Source organism: Canis lupus, chromosome 10 (genome assembly GCF_011100685.1).
Source record: "Canis lupus familiaris isolate Mischka breed German Shepherd chromosome 10, alternate assembly UU_Cfam_GSD_1.0, whole genome shotgun sequence".
Taxonomy (NCBI): domain Eukaryota; kingdom Metazoa; phylum Chordata; class Mammalia; order Carnivora; family Canidae; genus Canis; species Canis lupus.
Window position 1 is genome coordinate 26,287,745 of NC_049231.1, and position 21,730 is coordinate 26,309,474.

Below are 21,730 nucleotides of genomic sequence, written 5' to 3' on the forward strand. Positions count from 1 at the left end.
GGGGAATGGAGCAAGAAAGTGGTTGCAGTGAGGGATAATGGGATCCTAGACTAGACAAGAAAGGAGAGTCAGGTGGGCATTGATGAGGTGAGAAAAAATAAAAGGATCATTGGATCTACTGTCTCAATGAGTCCAAAGTGCAGATGGATTAAAAGGAGTGAGAGGTCTAGAAGTAATCAAGTGGGAAAGTAACCTTGGAAAGCAAGACTTCAGAGTAGGGCGGTTCTGCGTGATGACATGTCCTAGGGAGGGCTCAGAGGAACAGCTGAAGGTGACTCCTGGTTGAGAAATTCAGGAAATGATGAGGTAGGATTTAAGGCTAGTCTCCATGGGCGCTGCGTGATGGAGGCTAGAAAAGTCAGTGTCTATTTTCTGTTTTTTATCTTTTATTGTTTTAAGAAGTATTTGTGTATATGAAGGCTCTGGGCCAGTTGGTGGTATAAACTCTTTGGAGATAATGAGCTGGGTAAATTTAAAAAGACTTGCACTCTGGGATGCCTGGGTGGCTCAGTGGTTGAGCATCTGCCTTTGGCTCAGGTTGTGAACCAGGAGTCCTGGGATAGAGTCCTGAATCGGGCTCCCTGCAGGGAGCCTGCTTCTCCCTCTGCCTATGTCTCTGCCTCTCTTTCTGTGTCTCTCATGAATAAATAAGTAAAATCTTTAAAAAAAAAAAAAAACTTGTGCACTCACATTGTAGCAGATCTCAGCCACCAGGGGTCTGGCCAAGGTGGCACGTTAGTATTTTCATTCTAATATTTTCATCAAATGACAGATTTGCTGCAGCGACCTCCTTTGACCTTTTGATACTAAATAACCCTGTTCCTAGACCAGCCCATTCTCACTCCTCTTCCATTTAAATTTTAAGTTATTTATCTGTAGATCAAACTATTCCTTTAAGTCATTAGATCGTTTGTCACGCACACTGAAAAGAAAAAAAAGAGTAGGTGCGCAGAAGCCAGATATAACATTATATTCATGATCCACAGTTTGAGTAAGCGTGTTAGACGACTCTGGACTTACTTTCTAATTTTGGGGGGAGGAAAAAAACCTATACATTCTCATGCTGGGATAGTGGTGAGCATTCTCACTGGCTCCATCCTTTGTTTATAGCTCATTGATTCCATTTTTGTATTCTGGATTTCAGTAGTGGTTGTTCTGTAGAGCTGTTTTTCAGCTCATCTTTGCTAAGGAAAGAAACCAAACATCACACACACACACACACACACACACACACAAACCCTTTAACTTTTTGTCTGTAAAATTTTCAGAGCCAGGATAATGAACATTTCCCCAAAAAGAAATGGGGAAAATGGTAATAAACAGCTCTGCACAGTCTTAGCCAGCCCTGAGCTCCTGGTCAGGTCGGTTCAGAAGCAGCATGCAGAGTGGAGGGTGGAAGGGAATCTAACCATACCAGTCAGGGAAGTCAGGGCAGCACTCAGTTGTTCTGCCCCCAGACACGGCTGCAGCTGTACAGCTCCTGCCTCCCTTCTTGCAGACAAAAAGACACAAAGATTTGATTTTTTAAATTCAGTGAACCAAATTTATAGTTCATAGGTAAGTGAGAAAAGTCATCATTAATCCAGTAATCCAGCTGTCCCAATAACAGTTTAGTATTCCGATGAGGGGCAAACTCATTAGCATTTCTCTCTAATCCTATGTTATTCCTAAATCTGTTTCTTTCATGTAGCTTATTTATAATAATGATACTAAAATGAATTTCCAAATATTACATTTTTAAAAATTGAGATCTGATTCATGGTACCAGAAAATGTACCCTATTAACGCATACAATTGAGTGGGTTTTAGTATATTTTTAGAGATGTGCAGTCATCAGCACTAATCCCAGAACATTTTCATCATCCCAAAAAGTCCTGCATCCATTAGCAGTCACTCCCCATTCCTCCCTCCCCCTAGCACTTCCTTCTAACCAGGAATCTGCTTTCTCTTGGATTTGCCTCCCCTAAACATTTAATGTTACAGAATCATACAATATATGCCATTTGTGTCTGGCACAGTGTTTTTAAAGTTCATCCAAGTTGCATGAATCAGTACTTCACTCTTTCTTATGGCTGAGTAATATTCCACTGTATAGATGAACTCATTTTATGTATCCATTCATCAGTTGATGGATATTTGAGTTGTTTCCACTTTTTAGGTATTATGAAAAATTTTACTGTGGATATTTATGTAAAATGTTACTTCTTACATCACAGAACAAAATCAAAATATTTTAGTTCATGTGCACAGTGACCTTGACAGTCATTATACATCAGGGACAACGAGAGGGAAGAATTGGACAAAGAACACGAAGTTTCTCTGTGTTACAGGGAACAGTTTGAAGTGTTAAGTTGACCAAGGACCCGCTGCTAACAGAAAAATTTACACTGACAGCTATAGCTGAAGAGAGTCTAAAAATATTCCTAGAAATGTATTTGTCGTTATATTTTTGCAATGCAGTTCTTCTAAACGCTTTTTGATTTTAAAGTTACAATATAATAATTAACTGGTCTGATGTTTTTCCTGAATTTAAAAAGTTAGAGACGACCGTCAGCATTTGGGATCATTTTGTCTTTAAGCAAGTGCACTAATTGGCAGGCATCTATCACATGGGGAGATTTTTCAATGCCTCCGTTTCTTGCTGCGTATTTGCTGCATTTCAGCTCTGATGGCTACACTGTATGAAGAGGATGAATGTTAACAAGGTAGTCAAATACCTTCCGGTGGTGAGTGGAGCCGGAGCAGGCTAACTAACGGGCAGGAGAGGCACCCTGGAGTGCAGCTTGAAGTGTCTGGTACAGCTGTGGTGTGTTTGGAAACAAAAGTAAATTGGTGTGCAGCAATTAGAGATGAAGTGGCTTTTTATGAGCAAAAGTCTGTGAATCGAAGCTCCAAAACTGTAAACAATGATAAGCCAGTTAGTCAGCAGTTGTAGCTACAAAGCGAAAGAAAGGTGGACCTCGAGGAGAAAACAGTGATTCTCAGACTTTGGCATGCCTCAGAAACACCAGGAGCCTTGCTAAAACTTATTTTCCCTCTAGGGCACAACCCCAGTCTCTGACGTAGTTTTGAGGGATGGGGCCCAAGAACTTCATTTGTGACAAATTCCCAAGTGCTGCTGCTGCTGCTGCTGCATGTTCGGGGACCACATTTTGAGAACCCCTAGTATGAAGTTAAACCAGGTTAAAGTTAACCAGGTTATCTTAATCACATCACATACACATGACTAACATAACCATGTTATCCTTTTTCAGTGAACTTCCAGAGATGTGCTACCCCAAAAGGGGGTACACCAAGAAAGATAAAGACCAGAGATATAGACAACAGGAGATCCGACAGGAGGATGGTGCAGGGCCATGTCAGGTGACAGCTGTGACCCAGAGCACAGTGGGTGTGTGACCCAGGACGCACATGTGTTGAGGCTCTCATCATTAGCATACCCATCACCAGCAGGCCCTGGACAGACATCAGGATAAGGCTGACCTAGATTCTGCTGTGCGTTCTTGTCTTGACCATGTGCTGATGAAATTCCTGTTTTCCTCCTCGTGTCCTGCTGCTGCATCGGCTGAGAATACTCATTTCACCCCCAAAATGTCTTGTGATTGGAATTTTTCCTAAAAGCTGGAGATGGGCCTCAGAGAGCTTTGAAGCAGAAAATAGAAGCCGCCTGCCCCAGCCATGTTTTTTATAGGAGGTTCAATTTGGTTTAAAGGGACATGCAGATGTAAAGCAAATAATATATATAAGTCATGTGTGTTGACAGGTCAGCATTAATTTCCCTGTTTGATGCCTGAAGCTTTCTTTTTTTATTTTAAAGTAACAAGTCTAGAGTTAGCTGCAAAGATGTTAGAACCAGATTTTGCCAATTCATACCACCCAAGACACACACGAGTGTAAATAGATATTCTGAGACAAGAAACAGTTCTGTGTCAAAGAAAGTTTGGAAACCACTTGAATAAATTACTATAGATTTCTCAGAACTTTCAGTGTGCTAATGTTCATTGTTAATCTCCTAAAGAGAGGCACGATATGCAATTGCCCAGTCTTATCTGACTTTAATATCCTGTCATAAGACATCTTTTTACATCTTAAGGAACACAGTATTCCTCAGAACATGAGCTGGGAAATAATGATTTAGAATGAAGTACAAAAGAAGAGATTTAGTATGATTTTGCCTGAAATGGAGTTAAAATGTTATCAAATTTTTAATTTTACAGAGAACAGGTTTGAAGGCTTTTTATTTTACTTATTGTTTCTTGGTGAAAAAAAAATTCTATATGTATACCCAAATGTTCCATATCTCTGGAAGGTTGGAGTTCAGTCTCAACTGTATTTGAGCAGTTAAAGAAAAAAGTTTGTTTCACAGCTTTTGGGTACGTATAGTTGGTTGTTCATTTTGCCATAATATTCTCTGTAGAAGAAAAAAAAGATGAAGAAATCTAAGTTACAGCTTTCTCACACTTTCTACTTTAAATGCCAACTTAAAATGCCACCAGCCAGTAGAATAGGGTGTAATACTTTACTTTTCTGCTCTCTCTGGTAAGTGCAGTGTAAAAATATGTTGGGCACGGTTCAGAGTCAAGGTGAATATTGATACTTCTATGTTAGTTTCATTTCCATGGCAGTATCGGTATATAATACATCTTTAGATTTTTCTCCACTTCCTGCTTTCAGGTGTCTTTAGGCTTATTATGAATATTTAACCTATAAAATTACAAATAGTATGTTAACATTGAGGTTTTGCTAGTGGGATTTTACATTGTAAAAATATTTTAGCTATGGCTCTCTCTTGTATGTTACATAATCTTTCTCTCCCCCTTTATACCTTTTAGTTTCAACCATCTCTGAAGGAACATCCTCCTTTTCTATGTTATCTGTGTCCCCTCCTAATTCAGCCTCTCCAGAGAAGTCTATTCATCTCTTACCCCCGATTTTGGCTGGACCTTCCTTCTGGACTCTGTCCCATCCACAGTCTTCTTCTGCTTTATTTAAAGATGAAGATAAGATAGCCAGGGCTCATTACCCCTTAGCTCCTAGGGGACTAGTGTCTTCTGATGAAGAGGAAGTTGACAATCTCAATTTACTGGAATGTCTTCCAAATAACTCTGAGTCTGCCAAGAAGCAGACAAGTCCTGCTTCGGGCAGTAATTGGGAAGAGTTTTCCACCCTAAATGTAGACCACTTCACCTCTATGTCCTGTCCAAGTTTTCAGACAACCGAAGGCCTGCTGAAGGAACCTGAAGCCAACAGTTCCATTAAAGTTATCCTGGGGGAGATGAAAAATGCCATAGTCAAACTACACGAAGATCTGAGCATGGTGATACGAGAACTTCATGTCATCAATAGCCATCTGATGAGCATGAGTGGGAATAGTCAGTCACTAAGCAAATCATAGCTTCCTCAGTCTTCTGCGGGGAGCTTAGATCACATCTAAGAAGCCCAGTAGCCATTTTTGGTAGAACTCAATGTGGTTCCACTTCCCAAAGACTAAATTAACCTTCTATAGATTCTCATTATGATGGCAAAAACAGGGTGGTGGTTTGATTTTTTCCTGTCAGGCTTATTAACAAATATCTTTCAAACCAATAAACTCATTTGGGTGGTTTATTTTTTAACGACCTTTGATAATCTTATCACATTTAGATATGAACTAATGTTCCTTTGCAACTGAAGAGAATTTCATTCTTCTATGCTCTGGACTTTACCTTAAAATATATTAAACATTAGTGGAAGTTGTGGTAAGACCTTCAATTGCAAATGGCTATTCTAGAGCGTTTGGACAAGCAGGGCAATAAGAAGCCCTTCATAGCCTGGGGTAGATGTTTCCACTGCTCTTGTGCCAAGTTTCAGATTCTGAAAACCAAGGGCCAGCCAGCAATCTTTCCCTTCTTGTGGCTGCCGCCATTGGTTGGGGGTTGAGACAAGTGGGACATGGAACAGGAGTTTTTATTGTTAATGTATATTGCAAAGTGAATTCAAATGGATACTTTTTTCTTGTATTTGGGAAATAAATTTGGTATTTTTCATCTTATATGTATCTTTTTAATTCATTAAGACAGAAATTCAAGTAGAAATGTCTCGATTTTATTATATCTCTGGGAAAATGATCTAGTTTGGGGGTCACAGACCAGTACTTCTCAATCCTACTACACATTAAAATCACCAGAGATGCTTTTATTTTGTTTTATATTAATTTTAAAGGACAGTTCAAAAGACTCCATGACCCATCACTCAGTTTTGACAATTACCAACTAAAAGCTAAAATAATTCCTGATTATTTTGAAGAAATATGGGACATTTCAAAAATATTCTAATACTGGGTGCACTCCCAAACCCAAACTGATTTTCACTGTGTGAACTGGGTTAAGAACTAAAGAGGACTGCTAGTGGAAATGTTCATGTGAAGACTGTGACATGGGAGAAGGTTTGGCACATTTGAGGAATGGCAAGGAAGCCACTGGGGCTGCTGTGAAGTTAGGAAAGGGGAAAATAGTAGGAGATATAAGGTCATGGAGGAAAGAGCAAGGAGTAGTGCCAGATGACATAGGTTCTAAAAAAGAACATTGTTAGAGATTTTGGCCTTTACCCAATGAAATAAAAACTGACAAGGTTTTAGGGTGGAAAATGATCTTAGGGTTCCAAATGATCATGTTGGCTTTGGGGGAGAGAGGGATGCAGGGACATGGGGTGAGGCAGGTAAGCCAATCAGAAGGCTATTGCAGTCATCCAGATAAGAGTTGATAGTGGATCAAACCAGGGTAAACATAGTGAAGGTACATGAGAAATGATTCATTTAGAGAATTGCTAAATGATGGGCTGAATAAAATATATTAGAGTGAAGAGTCACAGCTGAACCCAAGGTTTTGGATTGAGCAATTGAAATTCAAGATGAACTTGCCGTCAACTGAAATAAGGAAGATTGCAGATAGGGAAAATTTTGAGGCATTCAGTTTTAAATAGGTTAAATCTCAGATATCTGTTAGATAACTGAAGAGGAGATATCAAGTAAACAATTGGATCTGAGAGTTGAGTCTGAGAGAGAGAGAGATTGGAATGGAGGCTGGGGGTTAGTAATTGGTGGTTATTTAAAGCTATGAGACTGGATAAAATTGCCAAAGAAGTGAGTATGATAGTGGAGAGAAGTTGAAGGCCTGAACCCCAGGGGATTCTTAACAGAAGAAGATCAAGAACTTGAGGAATCAATGAATGAGGTGAGAAGGAGCTACCACTAAGGTTAGGAACAAAACAATAAATATAGGGTGTAGTGTTTGGAAGCCCAGAGTGTTTTTCTCTTCTTGGCCCTTTCCTTTTCCATATGCATTTGAAAGCACATTTTCAAGTCTTTCCAAATCCTATTAGATTTTTTTAAAGTTTTTATTTAAATTAGTTAAAATGCAGTGTAATATTAGTTTCAGGTGTACAAGATAGTGATTCAAAGCCCCATTAGATTTTGACCAATGTGCATTAAATTTATTCTTCAATTTAAAGAAATTTTTTACAAATTTAATCTAATCTAGGAGCATGGTATATGAGTCTTCTCTTATAAATTTTATGTTTAGTCTTCCAATCCATGGGTGTGGTATATCTCTATGTTCATTTATATGTTCTCTTAATGTTCTTCAGTAAACTCATAATCACCCCCACAGAGGGCTTCTATTTCTTTTTCAAAGACTTAATCCTTTCATGCTTTATATTTTTCTGCTATTGGAAATGGGACCTTTTTGCCAGTTTTTAAATACTGCAACATACTTACTATGTGAATCAGGGTAATTTGCCTGCCTACCTTCCAATTAGCCAGTTCTCTCTTCAGCTGTGTCTAATCTGTGGTTAAATCCTCCCATTAGATTTTTAGTTCAGTTCTTACTCTTTTCATTTCTAGAATTCTGCTTGGTCCTTTTAAAAATCTTTTAAAATATTCTTTTAAAAAACTTCTCAGGAATGCCTGGGTGGCTCAGCGGTTTAGCACCTGCCTTCAGCCCAGGGTGTGATCCCGGAGTGCCGGGATTGAGTCCCACATCAGGCTCCCTGCATGGAGCCTGCTTCTCCCTCTGCCTCTGTCTCTGTGCCCTTTCTCTCTCTCTCTCTCTCTCTCTCTCATGAATAAATAAATAAAATCTTTTAAAAAATAAAAATAAAAACCTCTTCATAGGTCCATGTTTCTTGCAGATATTTTCAAGCATAACTTTACTAGTAAGAACATTAAGCAAACTAGTATAGAATTCTTACCAGTAAGAATAATAAGGAAACTAGAGAGTACTCTTACCAGCAAGCTATCAAGAATATATGCACTTAAGACTATGAATTTCCCTTCATTGAAATCCACAAAATTATAAAATTGAAAAAAATAAAATTGAGATATAATTCACATACTACAAAATTTACCTTTTTAAGGTATAAAGTTCAGTGGTTTTAGTATATTCACAGAGTTACACAACCATCACTACTATCTCACTCTAGAACAGTTTCATCACCACAAAAAGACATCCCCTACTCCTTAGCATCCTCTCCCCGTTTTCCCGTCCTTCAAGCTCCTGCCAACCCCTAATTGACTGTTTCCATGAATTTGCCTATTCTGGATATTTCATATAAACGGAATCATATGTGATTTTGTGTCTAATTTCTTTCACTTAGCATAACGCTTTGGGAGTTCAACCATGTTTTAACACCTATGATTTCTTATTCCTTTTTATGTCTGAATAATACTGCATTGTATGGATATACCACATTTTGTTTATCTGTTCAGTTGAGGGACATTTGGGTTGTTTGCACTTTTTGGCTACTATGAATAATGCTGCTATGAATATTTGTGTGAACATATGTTTTCCATTCTCTTGGATATATATCTAGGAGTAGAATTTCTGGGTCATATGGTAACTCTTATGTTTAACTTTTTGAGGAGTTGCCAAGCTATTTTTTGAAGTAGCTTGACCATTTTACCACAAGTATTGGTATGTGGTATTTTCATCATCCTTTGGCTCAAAAAAATATTCTAATTCCTATCATGAAGAAGAGTAGAAGTATATTTCTTAACTTCCAAGTATTTGCACTATAATAATTCTAACATCTAAAGTTTTTTTTTAAGATTTTATTTATTTTTTCATGAGAGAGAAAGAGAGAGAGAGAGAGGCAGAGACACAGGCAGAGAGAGAAGCAGGCTCCGTGCAGGGAGCCCGATGTAGGACTTGATCCCCGGACTCCAGGATCATGCTCTGGGCCAAAGGCTAAACTAAACTAAACTAAACTAAACCACTGAGCCACCCAGGGATCCCCCTAACATCTAAAGTTTTTGTGTGTCTGTTTTTGTTATCTATGGCCCTGCTGACTTGTACTCATGATGTTATGTTTCCTTGTGTACCTGATTATATTTGACTATGTGCTGGTCATGACCCTTGAAAATTTATTTGTATGATTAATACAAGAATTTGTTTTTGCTTCTGCCAAGTGCCTGGTGCTATTTCACCACCATACTGGTTAGGTAAATGAAGATCATGGCTTGAAGTTTTCTAGAATACCCAGGTTAATCTCAAACTTAAATTCCTTATAAAGGCTGGTTCATTTCTAATTCACCCTCCTTGTGTAGCCATTGGGTTCCACTTTGTTGAAAGGAGCCTGTCTCCTTAGACTTTCCACTTTGTGAGGTGATTTCTCTTCCTAAATCACCAAAATTAAAATTGGAATTTGTTAAACCCAATGAATGCCCTTAGAGAAAAGTGGCATCTGTAACCATTTACTTATCAGGTCTTTGTCTTTTTGAGTACCTGTTTTACACAAGACTCCGTTCTGGGCCGTGGGGATTTGTGGTGAGCAAAACCAGGTATTCCTGTGCTCACAGAGAACTGCGTTCTAGAGTTCTGGAGAGATTTGATAGATTAATCAAACTGTTTTTTTAAAAAATGTAAAAGTCTAATGGTTCTGGGAAAGGAAATGTAGGATTTGACCTGATGAGGGGTTCAGGAAAATCTTACGTAAGGAAGTCACTTGAGTTGAAATACGAATTCTAGGATTACTGAAGTAAATGCCACTAATGACTTCGGGGGCAAGACAACTTCTTTATGAAATAACATAGAGCATGAAACAAGGATAAAATCTCAAGACATTTTCTGTTGGCTTTCTTCATACATCTGGGAGACCCACAAATGGATTCAGTCAGATACAGTATCTCCTTTTTTTAGTTGTACATTGCTAAGAGTTGAGAAGAAACAAAACTCCAGAGCTATAGCACCTTCCTCTCCTCCCCTCCGTTGCCAAAAGGTGCCACATCAGATATCTTGAAATTCACTCAGAGAAATCCCACAAATAACTAAGGCAGCAAAAGCTATCCCTTTGAGAAACTACCTTACATGCACATAGTAACTTCAGATTTTAACTAGGTTTTACATAGCTCATATATTTTAATTCAACCATTTTTTAATTAGTATAATTAACAAGCACTTATTTGAGTTTCTATTTAGCCAACTCCATTAAGTGAATAGAACAAACTTGGCTTAAATTAAGAGCGGGTATATTCTGATTGACTTCGTAATTATCTCAGATTAAAAATACTTCATTAAATGCTATTAAGTATTTTATTTGAAACTTGAGGATCTTGTTATAAGGCAGTTATGAAAATATTTTACAGTTTACCTCTTGTCAAATTACTTATGTGTTCATCCTTTAGATATTTATTAAGCACTCATTATGAGTGGGCAATTTGCTAGACATTAGGGACACAGTGGTGAACAAGATGAGGGCAGTCCTGTCTTCAGAGCCGCAGTTTCATGGAGGTACAGGTAGAGACATGGGAAGAGTGTGATGTGTAAGTCCTAGGAGTTTAGGAAGCAGGGGATGGTATGGGAGGGCCTGGTAAAGGGGACAACCAGGTCTGATTTGCGGGGGGAATCAGGGAATGCTTCTTGGAGAGAATGAAGCCCAACGTGAATCCTAAAGGATAAGCAGGAGTTTGTCAAGCAAAGGGAGTTGAGGTAGAGAAATTTCGAGGCTGAGGGAAGAGCAAGTACAAAAGCTGGAAGCAGGCAGGATCTAGGTGAGACAGGATCAGATAAAGCTGGTGGGTCAGAGATTTGAGTGCCTTGGTTTCCCTTCATGTGGAGACACTGCAGGTGATGGTTCAGTAGTATTACCCGACTGAGTAGCAGAAAAGGACTGAATGACAAATAAATGGACCATACTGGACACAAAATGTCCTAGAAACTTGGGGGTTTCCAAAATCCATTCACAAACTAATAAAAAATAGACTTTATAGGGGGTTTTTTTGGAGACCTTGGTGACTCATCTTCTCCACAAATGGGATGGTCATGACAGTGGTTTGCTCTGGATGTGCAAGGAGTGGCTTCTTTGTGCACCTTCCTTCTGAAGAAAAGGTGAACCCTGAGAGCAGCCTGGTGAGTCAGTTACGTGCTCGTATACTGGGGACTGTTTCTCTAAGTCTCACTGTATTTTTAATAGAGTGGATTCTGAGATGTGATAAAAGGATTTAGATATGTGGAATTGAGAGATTTTTATTTCTTGCAGCACAAGTAATTTGAGGAGGCCAAGCATATTATTGTTATGCCAGAATATATGTGCCACCTTTTATCAGCAGGCGGGCTTAGAACAGAGTAAATTGGCTCAGAAGAAACTAGGTTTTCAAGATGATTTTGTTTGGTAATTTCAAATCCTGTTTTCTCACTGATGGTGCAGAAAGTTCTCAAAGATATGGTAATTATTGCAGAATTATGGCTTCAGGCATCCGCAGCCATTCAAACAGTAAAATTCCATTATAAAATATCATGATCTGTGTGTTCAGTTACGCCACAGTTGAAAACTTGTCCCCTATACGCTGTACTGCACCATTCTTATGACACAGAACACCAGGAGCAAAATGCAGAAAGTAGACATTCTAGGACTTGCTGATTGATTAAAAATAGGGCATTAGAGTTGGCAACACATCAAGGATGAGCTCCAGAATTCTAATCTGTTATTATTATTAATAGTAATGTAATCACCACACTAACAGTGGTTGACATTCATTGAATGCTTACAATGTTCTAAGCACTTTTTAGTTCTCTCAACAGCCCTACCAGGAAGATTCTAGTATTGTCATGTTGCATAAGAGAAAACAGAGGCTAACAAAAGCTAAGGAACTTGCCCAGGGTCACACAGGTAGCAGTAAGCATCCAAGCCACACCATAGGCCCTGGTGTGTCTTGGTGTCAAATTTGTGTTTGTCACCACATGGCCACACTGCCTCTCCATCCAAAGCGAGGGTAGCCAGGTGGGCGGTATCACCGCTGGTTGGGACAAGAAAGTGGGAAGATGGCAGGTCCAGCTGCTCAGTTTCGAGGGCAGCTGGAGCCCCTGCCTGGCATACTTGCCCTCTGCATTCACATCCTGCTTTCCAGCTGGTCACCCCACTCCTGCAAGACTGCTTGGCCGAAGCTGCCACCCCAGACCCTCTGGAGCCCCTTTGGTTGACTTGCCTGTTTCTGAAGAGCTATCTGCCTCCACCCACACCCCCCAGCTGGTCATTGCATTCTTTTCACGTCTGGAGGCTGGGGTGGTGCTAGAACATGTTAAGAGCCAGTTTGGAGATGAAGAGACTGTCCCAATTTCTCTTTTCCTTACCTGATTAAACCTGGGAATTGTCATGTAGCCACACCACTGTTTTAAGTGGGGACTGTTCCCTGGTTCACCCCAGCAGCAGAGAACTTCCACTCACTACCATGGGTCTCTGCTTCTGGAGTGTATAATATGTGCCTGGAAACCACGCAGAACAACCCAGAAAACAGCCAACAAGAACTAAACAAAAGAACCTGTTTTGAATTTGCTACATATAACAGTAATATGTTCATACTTCTTTTTTTTTAATGTGGGGGCAGGGCGCGTATCTTAGTGATTAGTTTCATCACCCCTGGCACTAATGACGGGGTATTTGCTTTTCTTCCACATCGTGGTGCAAGGGTCCCACCATCCCCAGAGGAGCTGGCTTTGGTTAATCCTAAACAGGTCCTGTTCCACTTGTGTCCCCCATGCCCATTTCTCCAAAAATCGACAACAACAACAACAAAAACCAGAGAAACCAGAGAAAGGACTGAACCAGAAACAGTAACACACTAGATGAAGCCAAATGTGAGAATAAATACACAGCTTGAAAAGCACAAACTCTGCGGAGGAAAACCTTGTCGGTGCACATAGCCCCGGGGCGCAGCCAGCTGGGGGCTGCGGGAGCAAGAGCAGGGCGCCCCAGGCCCCGCGTAGACAGCGGCAGGCCGGCTGAGAGCTTCTGGAGTCAGGTGAATGGCACAGAACTGAGGCGCCGATGAGAGTGAGGCCGCAGGAGTAGGGTGGGGAGGGCTGCAGGAAGGGGGGCCTAGCTGCCCGCTGGGTGGGGGGGCGCCCCGCGGGGCTGCAGGCGGCCACCAGCCGCCACACTGTCCCGCCCTGGGAGCCGCGACACAGGGCAGGGTCCCGAAAGAGGGGCGGTCAGGAAACCTGAAGCCCAAACCTCCTCCATTATGAGGCAGGGGCCCCTTACAGAAGATGCTCGAGCTCACTTGCGCCCATCAAATCCCCGTGGGCACCCCCCAAGAAACAGGAGCCTGCGGAGGCCAGGGGAGCCTGCGGGGAGGACGGGCTTTCCTGAGCTCGGCCGCCCCAGGTCCAGCCTGGCTTCTCGGTGGTCACTGTCCTTCCGAAGGGGGGGGGGGGCGCTATGAACGTCCCTAACCGGGACGCTAAGGGCGGGCGGCTTCGGAGGCTCTCGCTCCTGCCGCGGGGGCCCGTGGGTCTCCCCTTGGAAAGGGCCTGGGACGCTCCACACCCAGGTTCGCTGGGCTTCCTCGTCCCTCTGACGTCTCCGCTGCTCGTCTGTTCAAGTCCCCTTGGCCTCGCGTTTCCTGTCATTTGTGGAGCGCTTTGCAGTTGGCCAGCACTGGGACACGTGTGTGCCGCGGGGAGCGAGGGGGGGGAGGGGGCTCGGGGAGGCCAGTCAGCGCGCAGGGCCACACGCTCAGGGCAGCAGGGCTGGGACCCCTCCCCCAGGCTTGCTTCTTTCTTTCTTTCTTTCTTTCTTTCTTTCTTTCTTTCTTTCTTTCTTTCTTTCTTTCTTTCTTTTTTTTCTTTTTTCTTTCTTCTTCCTTCCTTCCTTCCTTCCTTCCTTCTTTTCTTTCTTTCTTCCTTTTCTTCCTTTCTTTCTTTTTCTTTCTTTTTCTTTCTTTCTTTCTTTCTTTCTTTCTTTCTTTCTTTCTTTCTTTCTCTTTCTTTTTCTTTCTTTCTTTCTTTCTTTCTTTTTTTTTTCCAAAGATTTTATTTGTAAGAGAGAGAGAAAAAGAGAGAGAGGGTGCGCACCAGCATGGGGAGGGGCAGAGGGAGAAGCAGCCCCCCTGCTGAGCAGGGCACCCAATTTGAGACTTGATCCCCAGACTTTGGGATCATGACCTGAGCCAAAGGCAGATGCTCAAACGACTGAGCCCCCGGCACCCCTCCCCCAGGTTTCTGATGCCAGATGCATCCTCTCCTGCTAGCTACCAGCCTTCGACCTCTTTCCTAAAACACAGGGAAGCTTCGGGATTCTAACCGGCTGCCCAAAACCCAGTGTGGAGTCTCTGCTCCTAAAACCATCTTCTATATTCTTAAATTTTTTTTTAATTTTTATTTATTTATGATAGTCACACACACACACACACAGAGAGGCAGAGACACAGGCAGAGGGAGAAGCAGGCTCCATGTACCGGGAGCCCGATGTGGGATTCCATCCCGGGTCTCCAGGATCGTGCCCTGGGCCAAAGGCAGGCGCCAAACCGCTGCACCACCCAGGGATCCCTTTTTTTAAATTTTTTTAAATTTTTATTTATTTATGATAGTCACACACAGAGAGAGGCAGAGACTATATTCTTAATATTGTAGGTTGGCTTCACTTAAGTCATTTAAGTGTATTTAAGGTATTTCACTGGCTCTAATATATGGAAATCAGTGTTTTCATGTGACTCATTCATCTCCACTTCTTCCCCTAAAAAGACAAATTTAGGGCAGCCCAGGTGGCACAGCGGTTTAGTGCCGCCTTCAGCCCAGGGCTTGATCCTGGAGTCCCGGGATCGAGTCCCACATCCAGCTCCCTGCATGGAGCCTGCTTCTCCCTCTGCCTGTGTCTCTGCCTCTGTGTGTGTGTGTGTCTCTCATGAATAAATAAATAAAATCTTAAAAAAAATAAAAATAAAAAGCCAAGTTTATTGGAAACAATATTACACAATGACCAGAACACCTCACATTTCTGAGACGAGCTGAAGGGGGAGAGGGTGGCTATCACTCTGATTTTGTCTAGACGCCTAAATGACAGTCGTTAAGAGGGTGAATTTCAATGACTAATCTGCTGAGATCCACAGCGGTCCCCTTCTGCTGTCTGACACTAGAACATGAGCCCAACCCACCAGCCCTCAGCCCATCGCCTTCACCACGTAGAAATCTTAAGTAAATGGAGATGCTTGAATATTAGTGAGCAATTGATTCATTAATTAAAATTCCTAATGTTGAAGATTTTAAAAATAATCTGGGGGACAGGGATGGGAGTGACCGTGTGCCTTTCTGTGCGCTCGCTCTTCTGTCCCTATGGCTAGCCTGTGTAGACCTGGCGGGCCCAGCACCCACTCTGCTCAGGACTGAGCGTTGGTCCTCCCCCCACCCCACCCGGCAGTTCTGCTCCCTCAGGGTGGGGGCGAAATCCAGGGGGAATTTCAGTGTCACCGGCTGTCATCAAAGCCCTGTGATGAAGGTCAAGCTGTTCAGCAGCAGGGCTTTGGTTTTGCTGAGGAGGTGGCCCGTCTAAGTGGAATCACCCACCAAGAAGGGGAAGCCGAAGCCACTACCACGTCCCAGGGCAGCCAGAACGAAGTTCCATGAACTTGGTGGCTTAAAATAACAGAAATGTATCCTCTCGGTTTTCCAGAAGCCAGAAGTCTGAGCTCAGGGTGTCAGCAGGGCTGGTTCCTTCTGAGGCTGTTCCACCCAGGCCTCTCTCCCAGCTTCGAGGGGTCGCAGGCAGTCCTTGGCATTCCTTAGCTTTATAGACACCTCCATCCAGTCCTCCGCCTCCACCTCCCTGTGTCTCTTCTCATGTCTTCCCTCTGGCATGTTTGTTAGTGGCCCAATTTCCCCTTTATACGAGGACACCCACCATACTGACCTCATTTTCACACACTCTTCACTGCAAAGACCCTAATTCCAAATAAGGTCACATTCTGAGGTCCTAGGGGGTGAAGACTCCAACATATATGTTTAGGGGATATAATTCAGCCCATAACAACTGCTCATCTACCCACATGTGAACAAACATGATAAAAGCAGCCCCTTCCCCAGGCACCCACCTGGCTCAATCCAGTCCCATCCCAAGAGAATGTCGCAACGGACCCTGAAGCCAGCCCCCTCGTATATCCGTGTAACCATTCGGCGGCTACGCAGCTTGGGAAACGCAGCTCCGGGGATCAGACAATGCTGATCTGAGTCCAGGCTCTGCTCCTTCTGGGCTCTAGCCCTAGGCCTGCTGCTCAGCCTCCCGAGCCTCTGTTCCTTTGTCTGTATCATGATAGCTCTCACCTCACTCAGTTACTATAAATGGAGATATGTCTACAAGCTCCTTGCACATAGTAGATGCTCAGTAAATATTAGCCCATCTCCACATTTCCCATAGGGGTTTCAATTGACCTGACATTGTTAAAGAGGCAATTCTGCAGCACATATGTGCTCCTTGAACTGAATCTGTGGTTCAGTTAATTGACAAAAAGAAGTATTTTTCAGTGCCTAGCTTTTCAGAATTCACCAAGGGGCACCAGGCCGACGGTGGGCTGTCTTCTTTGAAAAGGATGCAGGTGGAACACCACGCCTGGCATTGACGGACTGTCACAGCACCTCTCCGGCTCCCATGTCGTGTGGGCCTTTGTGTCTGCCATACAGAAATCAATTGCCCTGTTCCTAGGAGCCCACATCCCGAGGAGCAGCATTCAGAAGAGAACAGGGGCACTGGAGCATGCCTCTCGCCTTTCAGGGCCTCCGGCTGCCATCTGCTCCTCCATCCCTGCCTCAGGTGGGAGAGACCGTAGCCTGCTGCAGAATGACACTCTTGGGAGGGCCGCCGCTCGCCAGGGTCACCACCGCCACGATCGTACAGGTTCAGAAATGCTCACTTTTATCGGGTTTTGCAGAGATGCTCAACCCTGAGGAGGCTGCTTTGTAATAACCCAAATCAAAAGAGACTGTTTTATAAGCCAGATCTTCGGCACCAGACTGCAAGTGTTTATTCATTTGTACATTCGCTCACTCAGCCAACAAACATCCACGGAGGGCTGGGCACTCTCCCACGTTAGCTCGTTTGAGCCTTAAAATAATCCCAACGGTCTCCTCATCCTCCCTCTTACAGACAGAGAAATTGAGGTTTGGGGAAATGAAGTGACTTTCCCAGATGCCTGCTTACGTGGTGGGCACAGGAAAATAAGACACTAATGTCCTGGTGGTTATAAACCCAGAAAGGGGAAATCGTGTGCGGCCAGAGTGCCTGCATGAGTACCCCTCGGTAGCCCAGTAACTCCCATCTCCTCCTCTTCAGGCCTCCTCTAGCTAACCAGAGATGCACCCCACCCCAGAAAGCTCTCCCTTCTCAAAACTTTTACAGCCAGTGTATCAATCAGCGCTCACTAAGTTATGCCATGGTAACAAGCAAGCCCGGTTCCCAGCAGCTTACAGCCACCACTGGTTATTTCTCACTCGGGTTAGACATCAGCTGCCTGTCTGCCGAGGCTGATGCAAGCCATCCTCTTCCTGAGATCCAGGCTGAAGGAGCAGGACATGCTCTTGTGGCACAGGGAGAGGACAATGGTGGAAACACGATGATTTTTGAAACTTCTGGAAGGGTTACTTCCCTTGTAAGCCGCCTGGCCAAGCTTGCTGAGGCTGGGGCAGGGAAGTAGGAACTCTTTCAGGTTAAGGCAGCAAATAATTGGCAACAATCATACAATCTACTATGGCAGGTTATCTACATTTACAGATTTTGTTCTCTAGCTTGCAATGTGGAAATGATATCAGTTCCCTTTTAATAAGGCACTTGTGAAGATTAAATGAAACCCACTATGTCTGGCAGCACAGTAAATTGTCATTTTCCTTACCTTTCAGCCTCACACAGTGCCCGGCATAGAGATACTGGCGGTACTTTATTCATCGATGAATAGTTACTGATCACCCACGGTGTGCCAGGAGCTTTTATTCTAGGATAGCTTTTAGGATCTAGTGGAGAACAAGACAAGCAAAATTCCTGTCTCTCGTGGACCTTATGTTCCAGTTAGTGAGGCATAGGCAATAAGCAGCTAAATAAAAATTTCAGAGAGTGGTCAAGCGCTGGAAAGAAAAAAAAGCAGGGCAGCCCGGGGGGGAGGGGTGGGGTGGGGCTGGGGTGGGGCGGGGGGGACTCAGCAGTTTAGCGCCACCTTCAGCTCAGGGGTGATCCTGGAGTGTCAGAATCAAATCCCACATCAGGCTTCCTGCATGGAGCATGCTTCTCCCTCTGCCTGTGTCTCTGCCTCTCTCTGTCTCTGTGTCTCTCATGAGTAAATAAATAAAATATTTTAAAAAAAGAAATAAGAATAAATAAAAACAGGATACAGAGTGATTGAGATTCATCAGGAAAGGCCCCTCTAAAAAGATAACCTGAGTGGGGATCTATGTGATAAGGAGCCAGTGGTGAAACGATGAAAGGAATCCTGGACAGAACAAGGATAGCATGTTCAAAGGCCCTGGGGCAGGGACGAGTTGGACTGATTAAGGAGCAGAAAGGCCAGTCTGGCCAGGGTGTCCTGAGCACAGTGTGTACCTGCACGGAAGGAAGAGAGAGAAGAGGCAGCGGCTCCAGAGCCTGGCACAGGGCCTGGGGCACAGGAGGGGTCAGGAAACATCCAGAACGAAAGAGTAACCATCAGGATGGAACAAGAGCCACACTAGAGATAGGGCCCCCTCTCTCCTGGAGGGGCCCAGAAGCTCTGCCCATTCCTTCTCTCTTAATTCTCCCTTTTCCTTCCTCACCGGCCCCTGGAAACTTCTTTTGAGAAGCATAGCATCCCTCCATGACATGTTACAACTTCCAAAATCACTGCTGATTTTATACCACACTTCACAGCGGCTGCTTTCTGATGACCTAGAGACATACTTCATTCTTATAAAGATCGCAGCGTGGGGTGGGCCACAGCTAATCCACCCACCGCACACGGATCGCTGTTCCCCTCGACCTCCAAACCGTGGCAGCCGCTGACCTGGGCCTGGGTTCCAGGGTGACTTTCACTTTGGGGACCCGGATCTCACTGCCCACAAACTGGGGTCACGTAGCACACACATCTAACGCCACCCGCATGCTTCACCCACCCCCGCTTGCAGAAGAGAGCGAGAGAGTCCAGTAAGTATCCGGTGAACTCCAGGCTCTGCCGAGCGGGAGACAGACTCAGCGGTTCCTTCGGGTCCTGGTGCCTCTCGTGGCTGGAGCGCCTTTCCTGCCACTGGTCTGTGAGACCCCAGTGTTCAAGATCTGGGAGCCCCGAAGACACCCGGCCACTGGGGAGAAACAGCACTTGATGCCGGCGTGGAGGACGCGGGGCCGGACACCTGCTACAAGCCAGGACGTGAGTCTCAGTGAGGCCTCCCCGGGGGTCCCGGTGGGGAGCAGGCTGGGCACAGAGCATGGCCCCTCCTGCCCGAGGTCTCCAGGCACGGTGGGTATTGGGAGCAGGCTGGGGGAGACGAGGGAGAGGCAGGCCCGCACCCCAAGTCCAGATTCCCGATGATTCAGAGAAGGCTGGGAGGGGGTCGGGCCCAGGAGGGAGATGTCAGGAAAGCTGGAAGCCCCTGGGGGTGAAAGTGAGCCCCCTAGACTTCTGAGCGATGGCCGTGTGGTGCTGTGTCCAAGCCATAAGCTCGACCAAGAATCCAGCGACAGGGAACCGGGGACAGCAGTAGGACTTCCTGAGTGCCCGGCACAGGCGGGGCCCACCTGTGAACCCGTGTCGGGGACGGGGCTGCACACAGTGGACCGAACATCAACTTGAGGGTAATTCTCTGAGTCATGGGCCCACCCGGTCAGGCCTCTGAATAGAGTCCTGGGCAAGAAGCCCGATCCAGAGAGACAAAGGCACAGAAATGAACTCTCATTTACCTTCATATTCTTTTTTTTTTTTTTTAAGATTTTATTTATTTATTCCTGAGAGACACACAGAGAGAAGCAGACACAGGCCGAGGGAGAAGCAGGCTCCCTGCGGGGAGACCCAAGGGGGACTCGATCCCAGCACCCCGGGATCCACCTCGAGCCAAAGTCAGACACTCAACCTCTGAGCCCCCCAGGCGCCCCTACTTTCATATTCTTAAGGCTGATGCAGCTTGTATCCTGAGCTGGACTCTGGATCTCCTTTTGCCCTCGTACCGCGGATGCTCCTGGCTGCTCCTTTGCCGACGCCCCAGCACCCTCCCAAGACTCCCCACATTCCACGCCAATGCCAGGTTCTAGCTCATTTCTTCTTCCTTCCTCTTGGGGGCTGGATGGAGAAAGGCTCTCCCGGGGACACTGAAGATGGGACTCTGGGGAGTGAGGCCCTCCCAGTACCAGGCTGAGCGGGGTAAGTTACCAGGACGGAAAACCCAGAGGAGGACAGTGGGGTGGGCCTTGAATAGGGCAGCAGCCAGAGAGGGAGGGGGGAGCCCGGGCCTCCAGGCAGGCGTTCCAAGCCGCACGCCAAGCTCCGGGAGCTAAGCGTTGCCTTCCCCCCACGCTGTGGTGAGGAAATTAGGCTCAGAGAGGTTAAGGGACTCCCCAAGGGCAAAAGGCCTGTCAGAGGCAGGTGGGTCAGCTTGAAGCCAAGGGGGCGTGCTTGCAACGACATCACACTACACATCCTTTCAGAGCAGGGCTGCGAAGAGAAAGCATCTCGCAGGGGTGGGTCAGGGAGAGCCACAAGAAGAGTAAGAAGACACCTGCTGGGAAGGTGGAGGAAGCTCTGCGCGGAAGGGGAAGGGGATCGTGTAGACGGAGAGAAGAACCACAGTCACAAGCACAAACCTCTAGGACAGACGATTGGAAACTGTGAGAGGTGGTCAGAATCTTTCTTGATGTTTTTCTCAAAAGCTCTGGTATCCAACCTATGGCATAGCTTGGGGACAGGACTAGGGACAGCAAAACGGAGCCAATTAAATGGGCAGCCCACCACCGATGTTTTCCCAGAAACTTCTCACTCACCCTGCGGGGACCGCAGAAGGCCCAGGGAATGGTGTAAAATCCACAGTGCTCATGTTGCACTGTAGAGACCCGGCACTCTCCATCTGTAGCTGTGCTCTCAGGCTCTGGGGCCCACATCTATTAAAATTCTGATGCTTCTGTGGCTGTGGGATTGGATAATGATAGAAACTTCAGCAGAGGAAGAGAAAATCTAATGGCAGACAGTGGGCACAGCAGAAGTCAACTGCAGGGAGCACGGTCCCAGCCCCCGGGGCTGCTCAGCGCCTCCTACCCTGATGGGGAGAGAACGGCTCCCACGATTTGGGGCTGGTGTTCAAGGCGGATTCTTGGATGGTGCGAAAGACAGAAAAGATTTTAAGATCAGTAACAATGACAATCATCACACATTTGCAATTTACATTTGCGCTTTACATGTGTGGTTTGCATCTATCTGTACAGAACTTGACTGACAAAGTGCATCGTATACAATTCCTTCCCTCCCACCCAGTAACAACCTAGT

At 44.9% G+C, this 21,730-nt stretch overlaps 1 protein-coding gene and 1 long non-coding RNA gene across 4 annotated transcripts in view; one reads left to right on the forward strand and one right to left on the reverse strand.

The window, feature by feature from the left end:
* ENTHD1 (ENTH domain containing 1) overlaps positions 1–5,615 on the forward strand; it is a 105,997-nt gene extending 100,382 nt beyond the window's left edge. For all 3 annotated transcript variants that reach the window (XM_038550498.1, XM_038550500.1, XM_038550499.1), the window contains one exon: positions 4,833–5,615. In XM_038550498.1, the coding sequence (XP_038406426.1) occupies positions 4,833–5,395 (563 nt within the window). In that variant the 3' untranslated portion in view covers positions 5,396–5,615. The remainder of the gene's footprint in view (positions 1–4,832) is intronic.
* LOC111097645 lies at positions 4,221–6,107 on the reverse strand. The gene is made up of 2 exons (XR_005365567.1): positions 4,524–6,107; positions 4,221–4,411 (listed from the first exon to the last, which is right to left on the reverse strand). It is a non-coding gene; the product is annotated as an uncharacterized LOC111097645 (long non-coding RNA).
* Between the last annotated feature and the right edge of the window lie 15,623 nt (positions 6,108–21,730).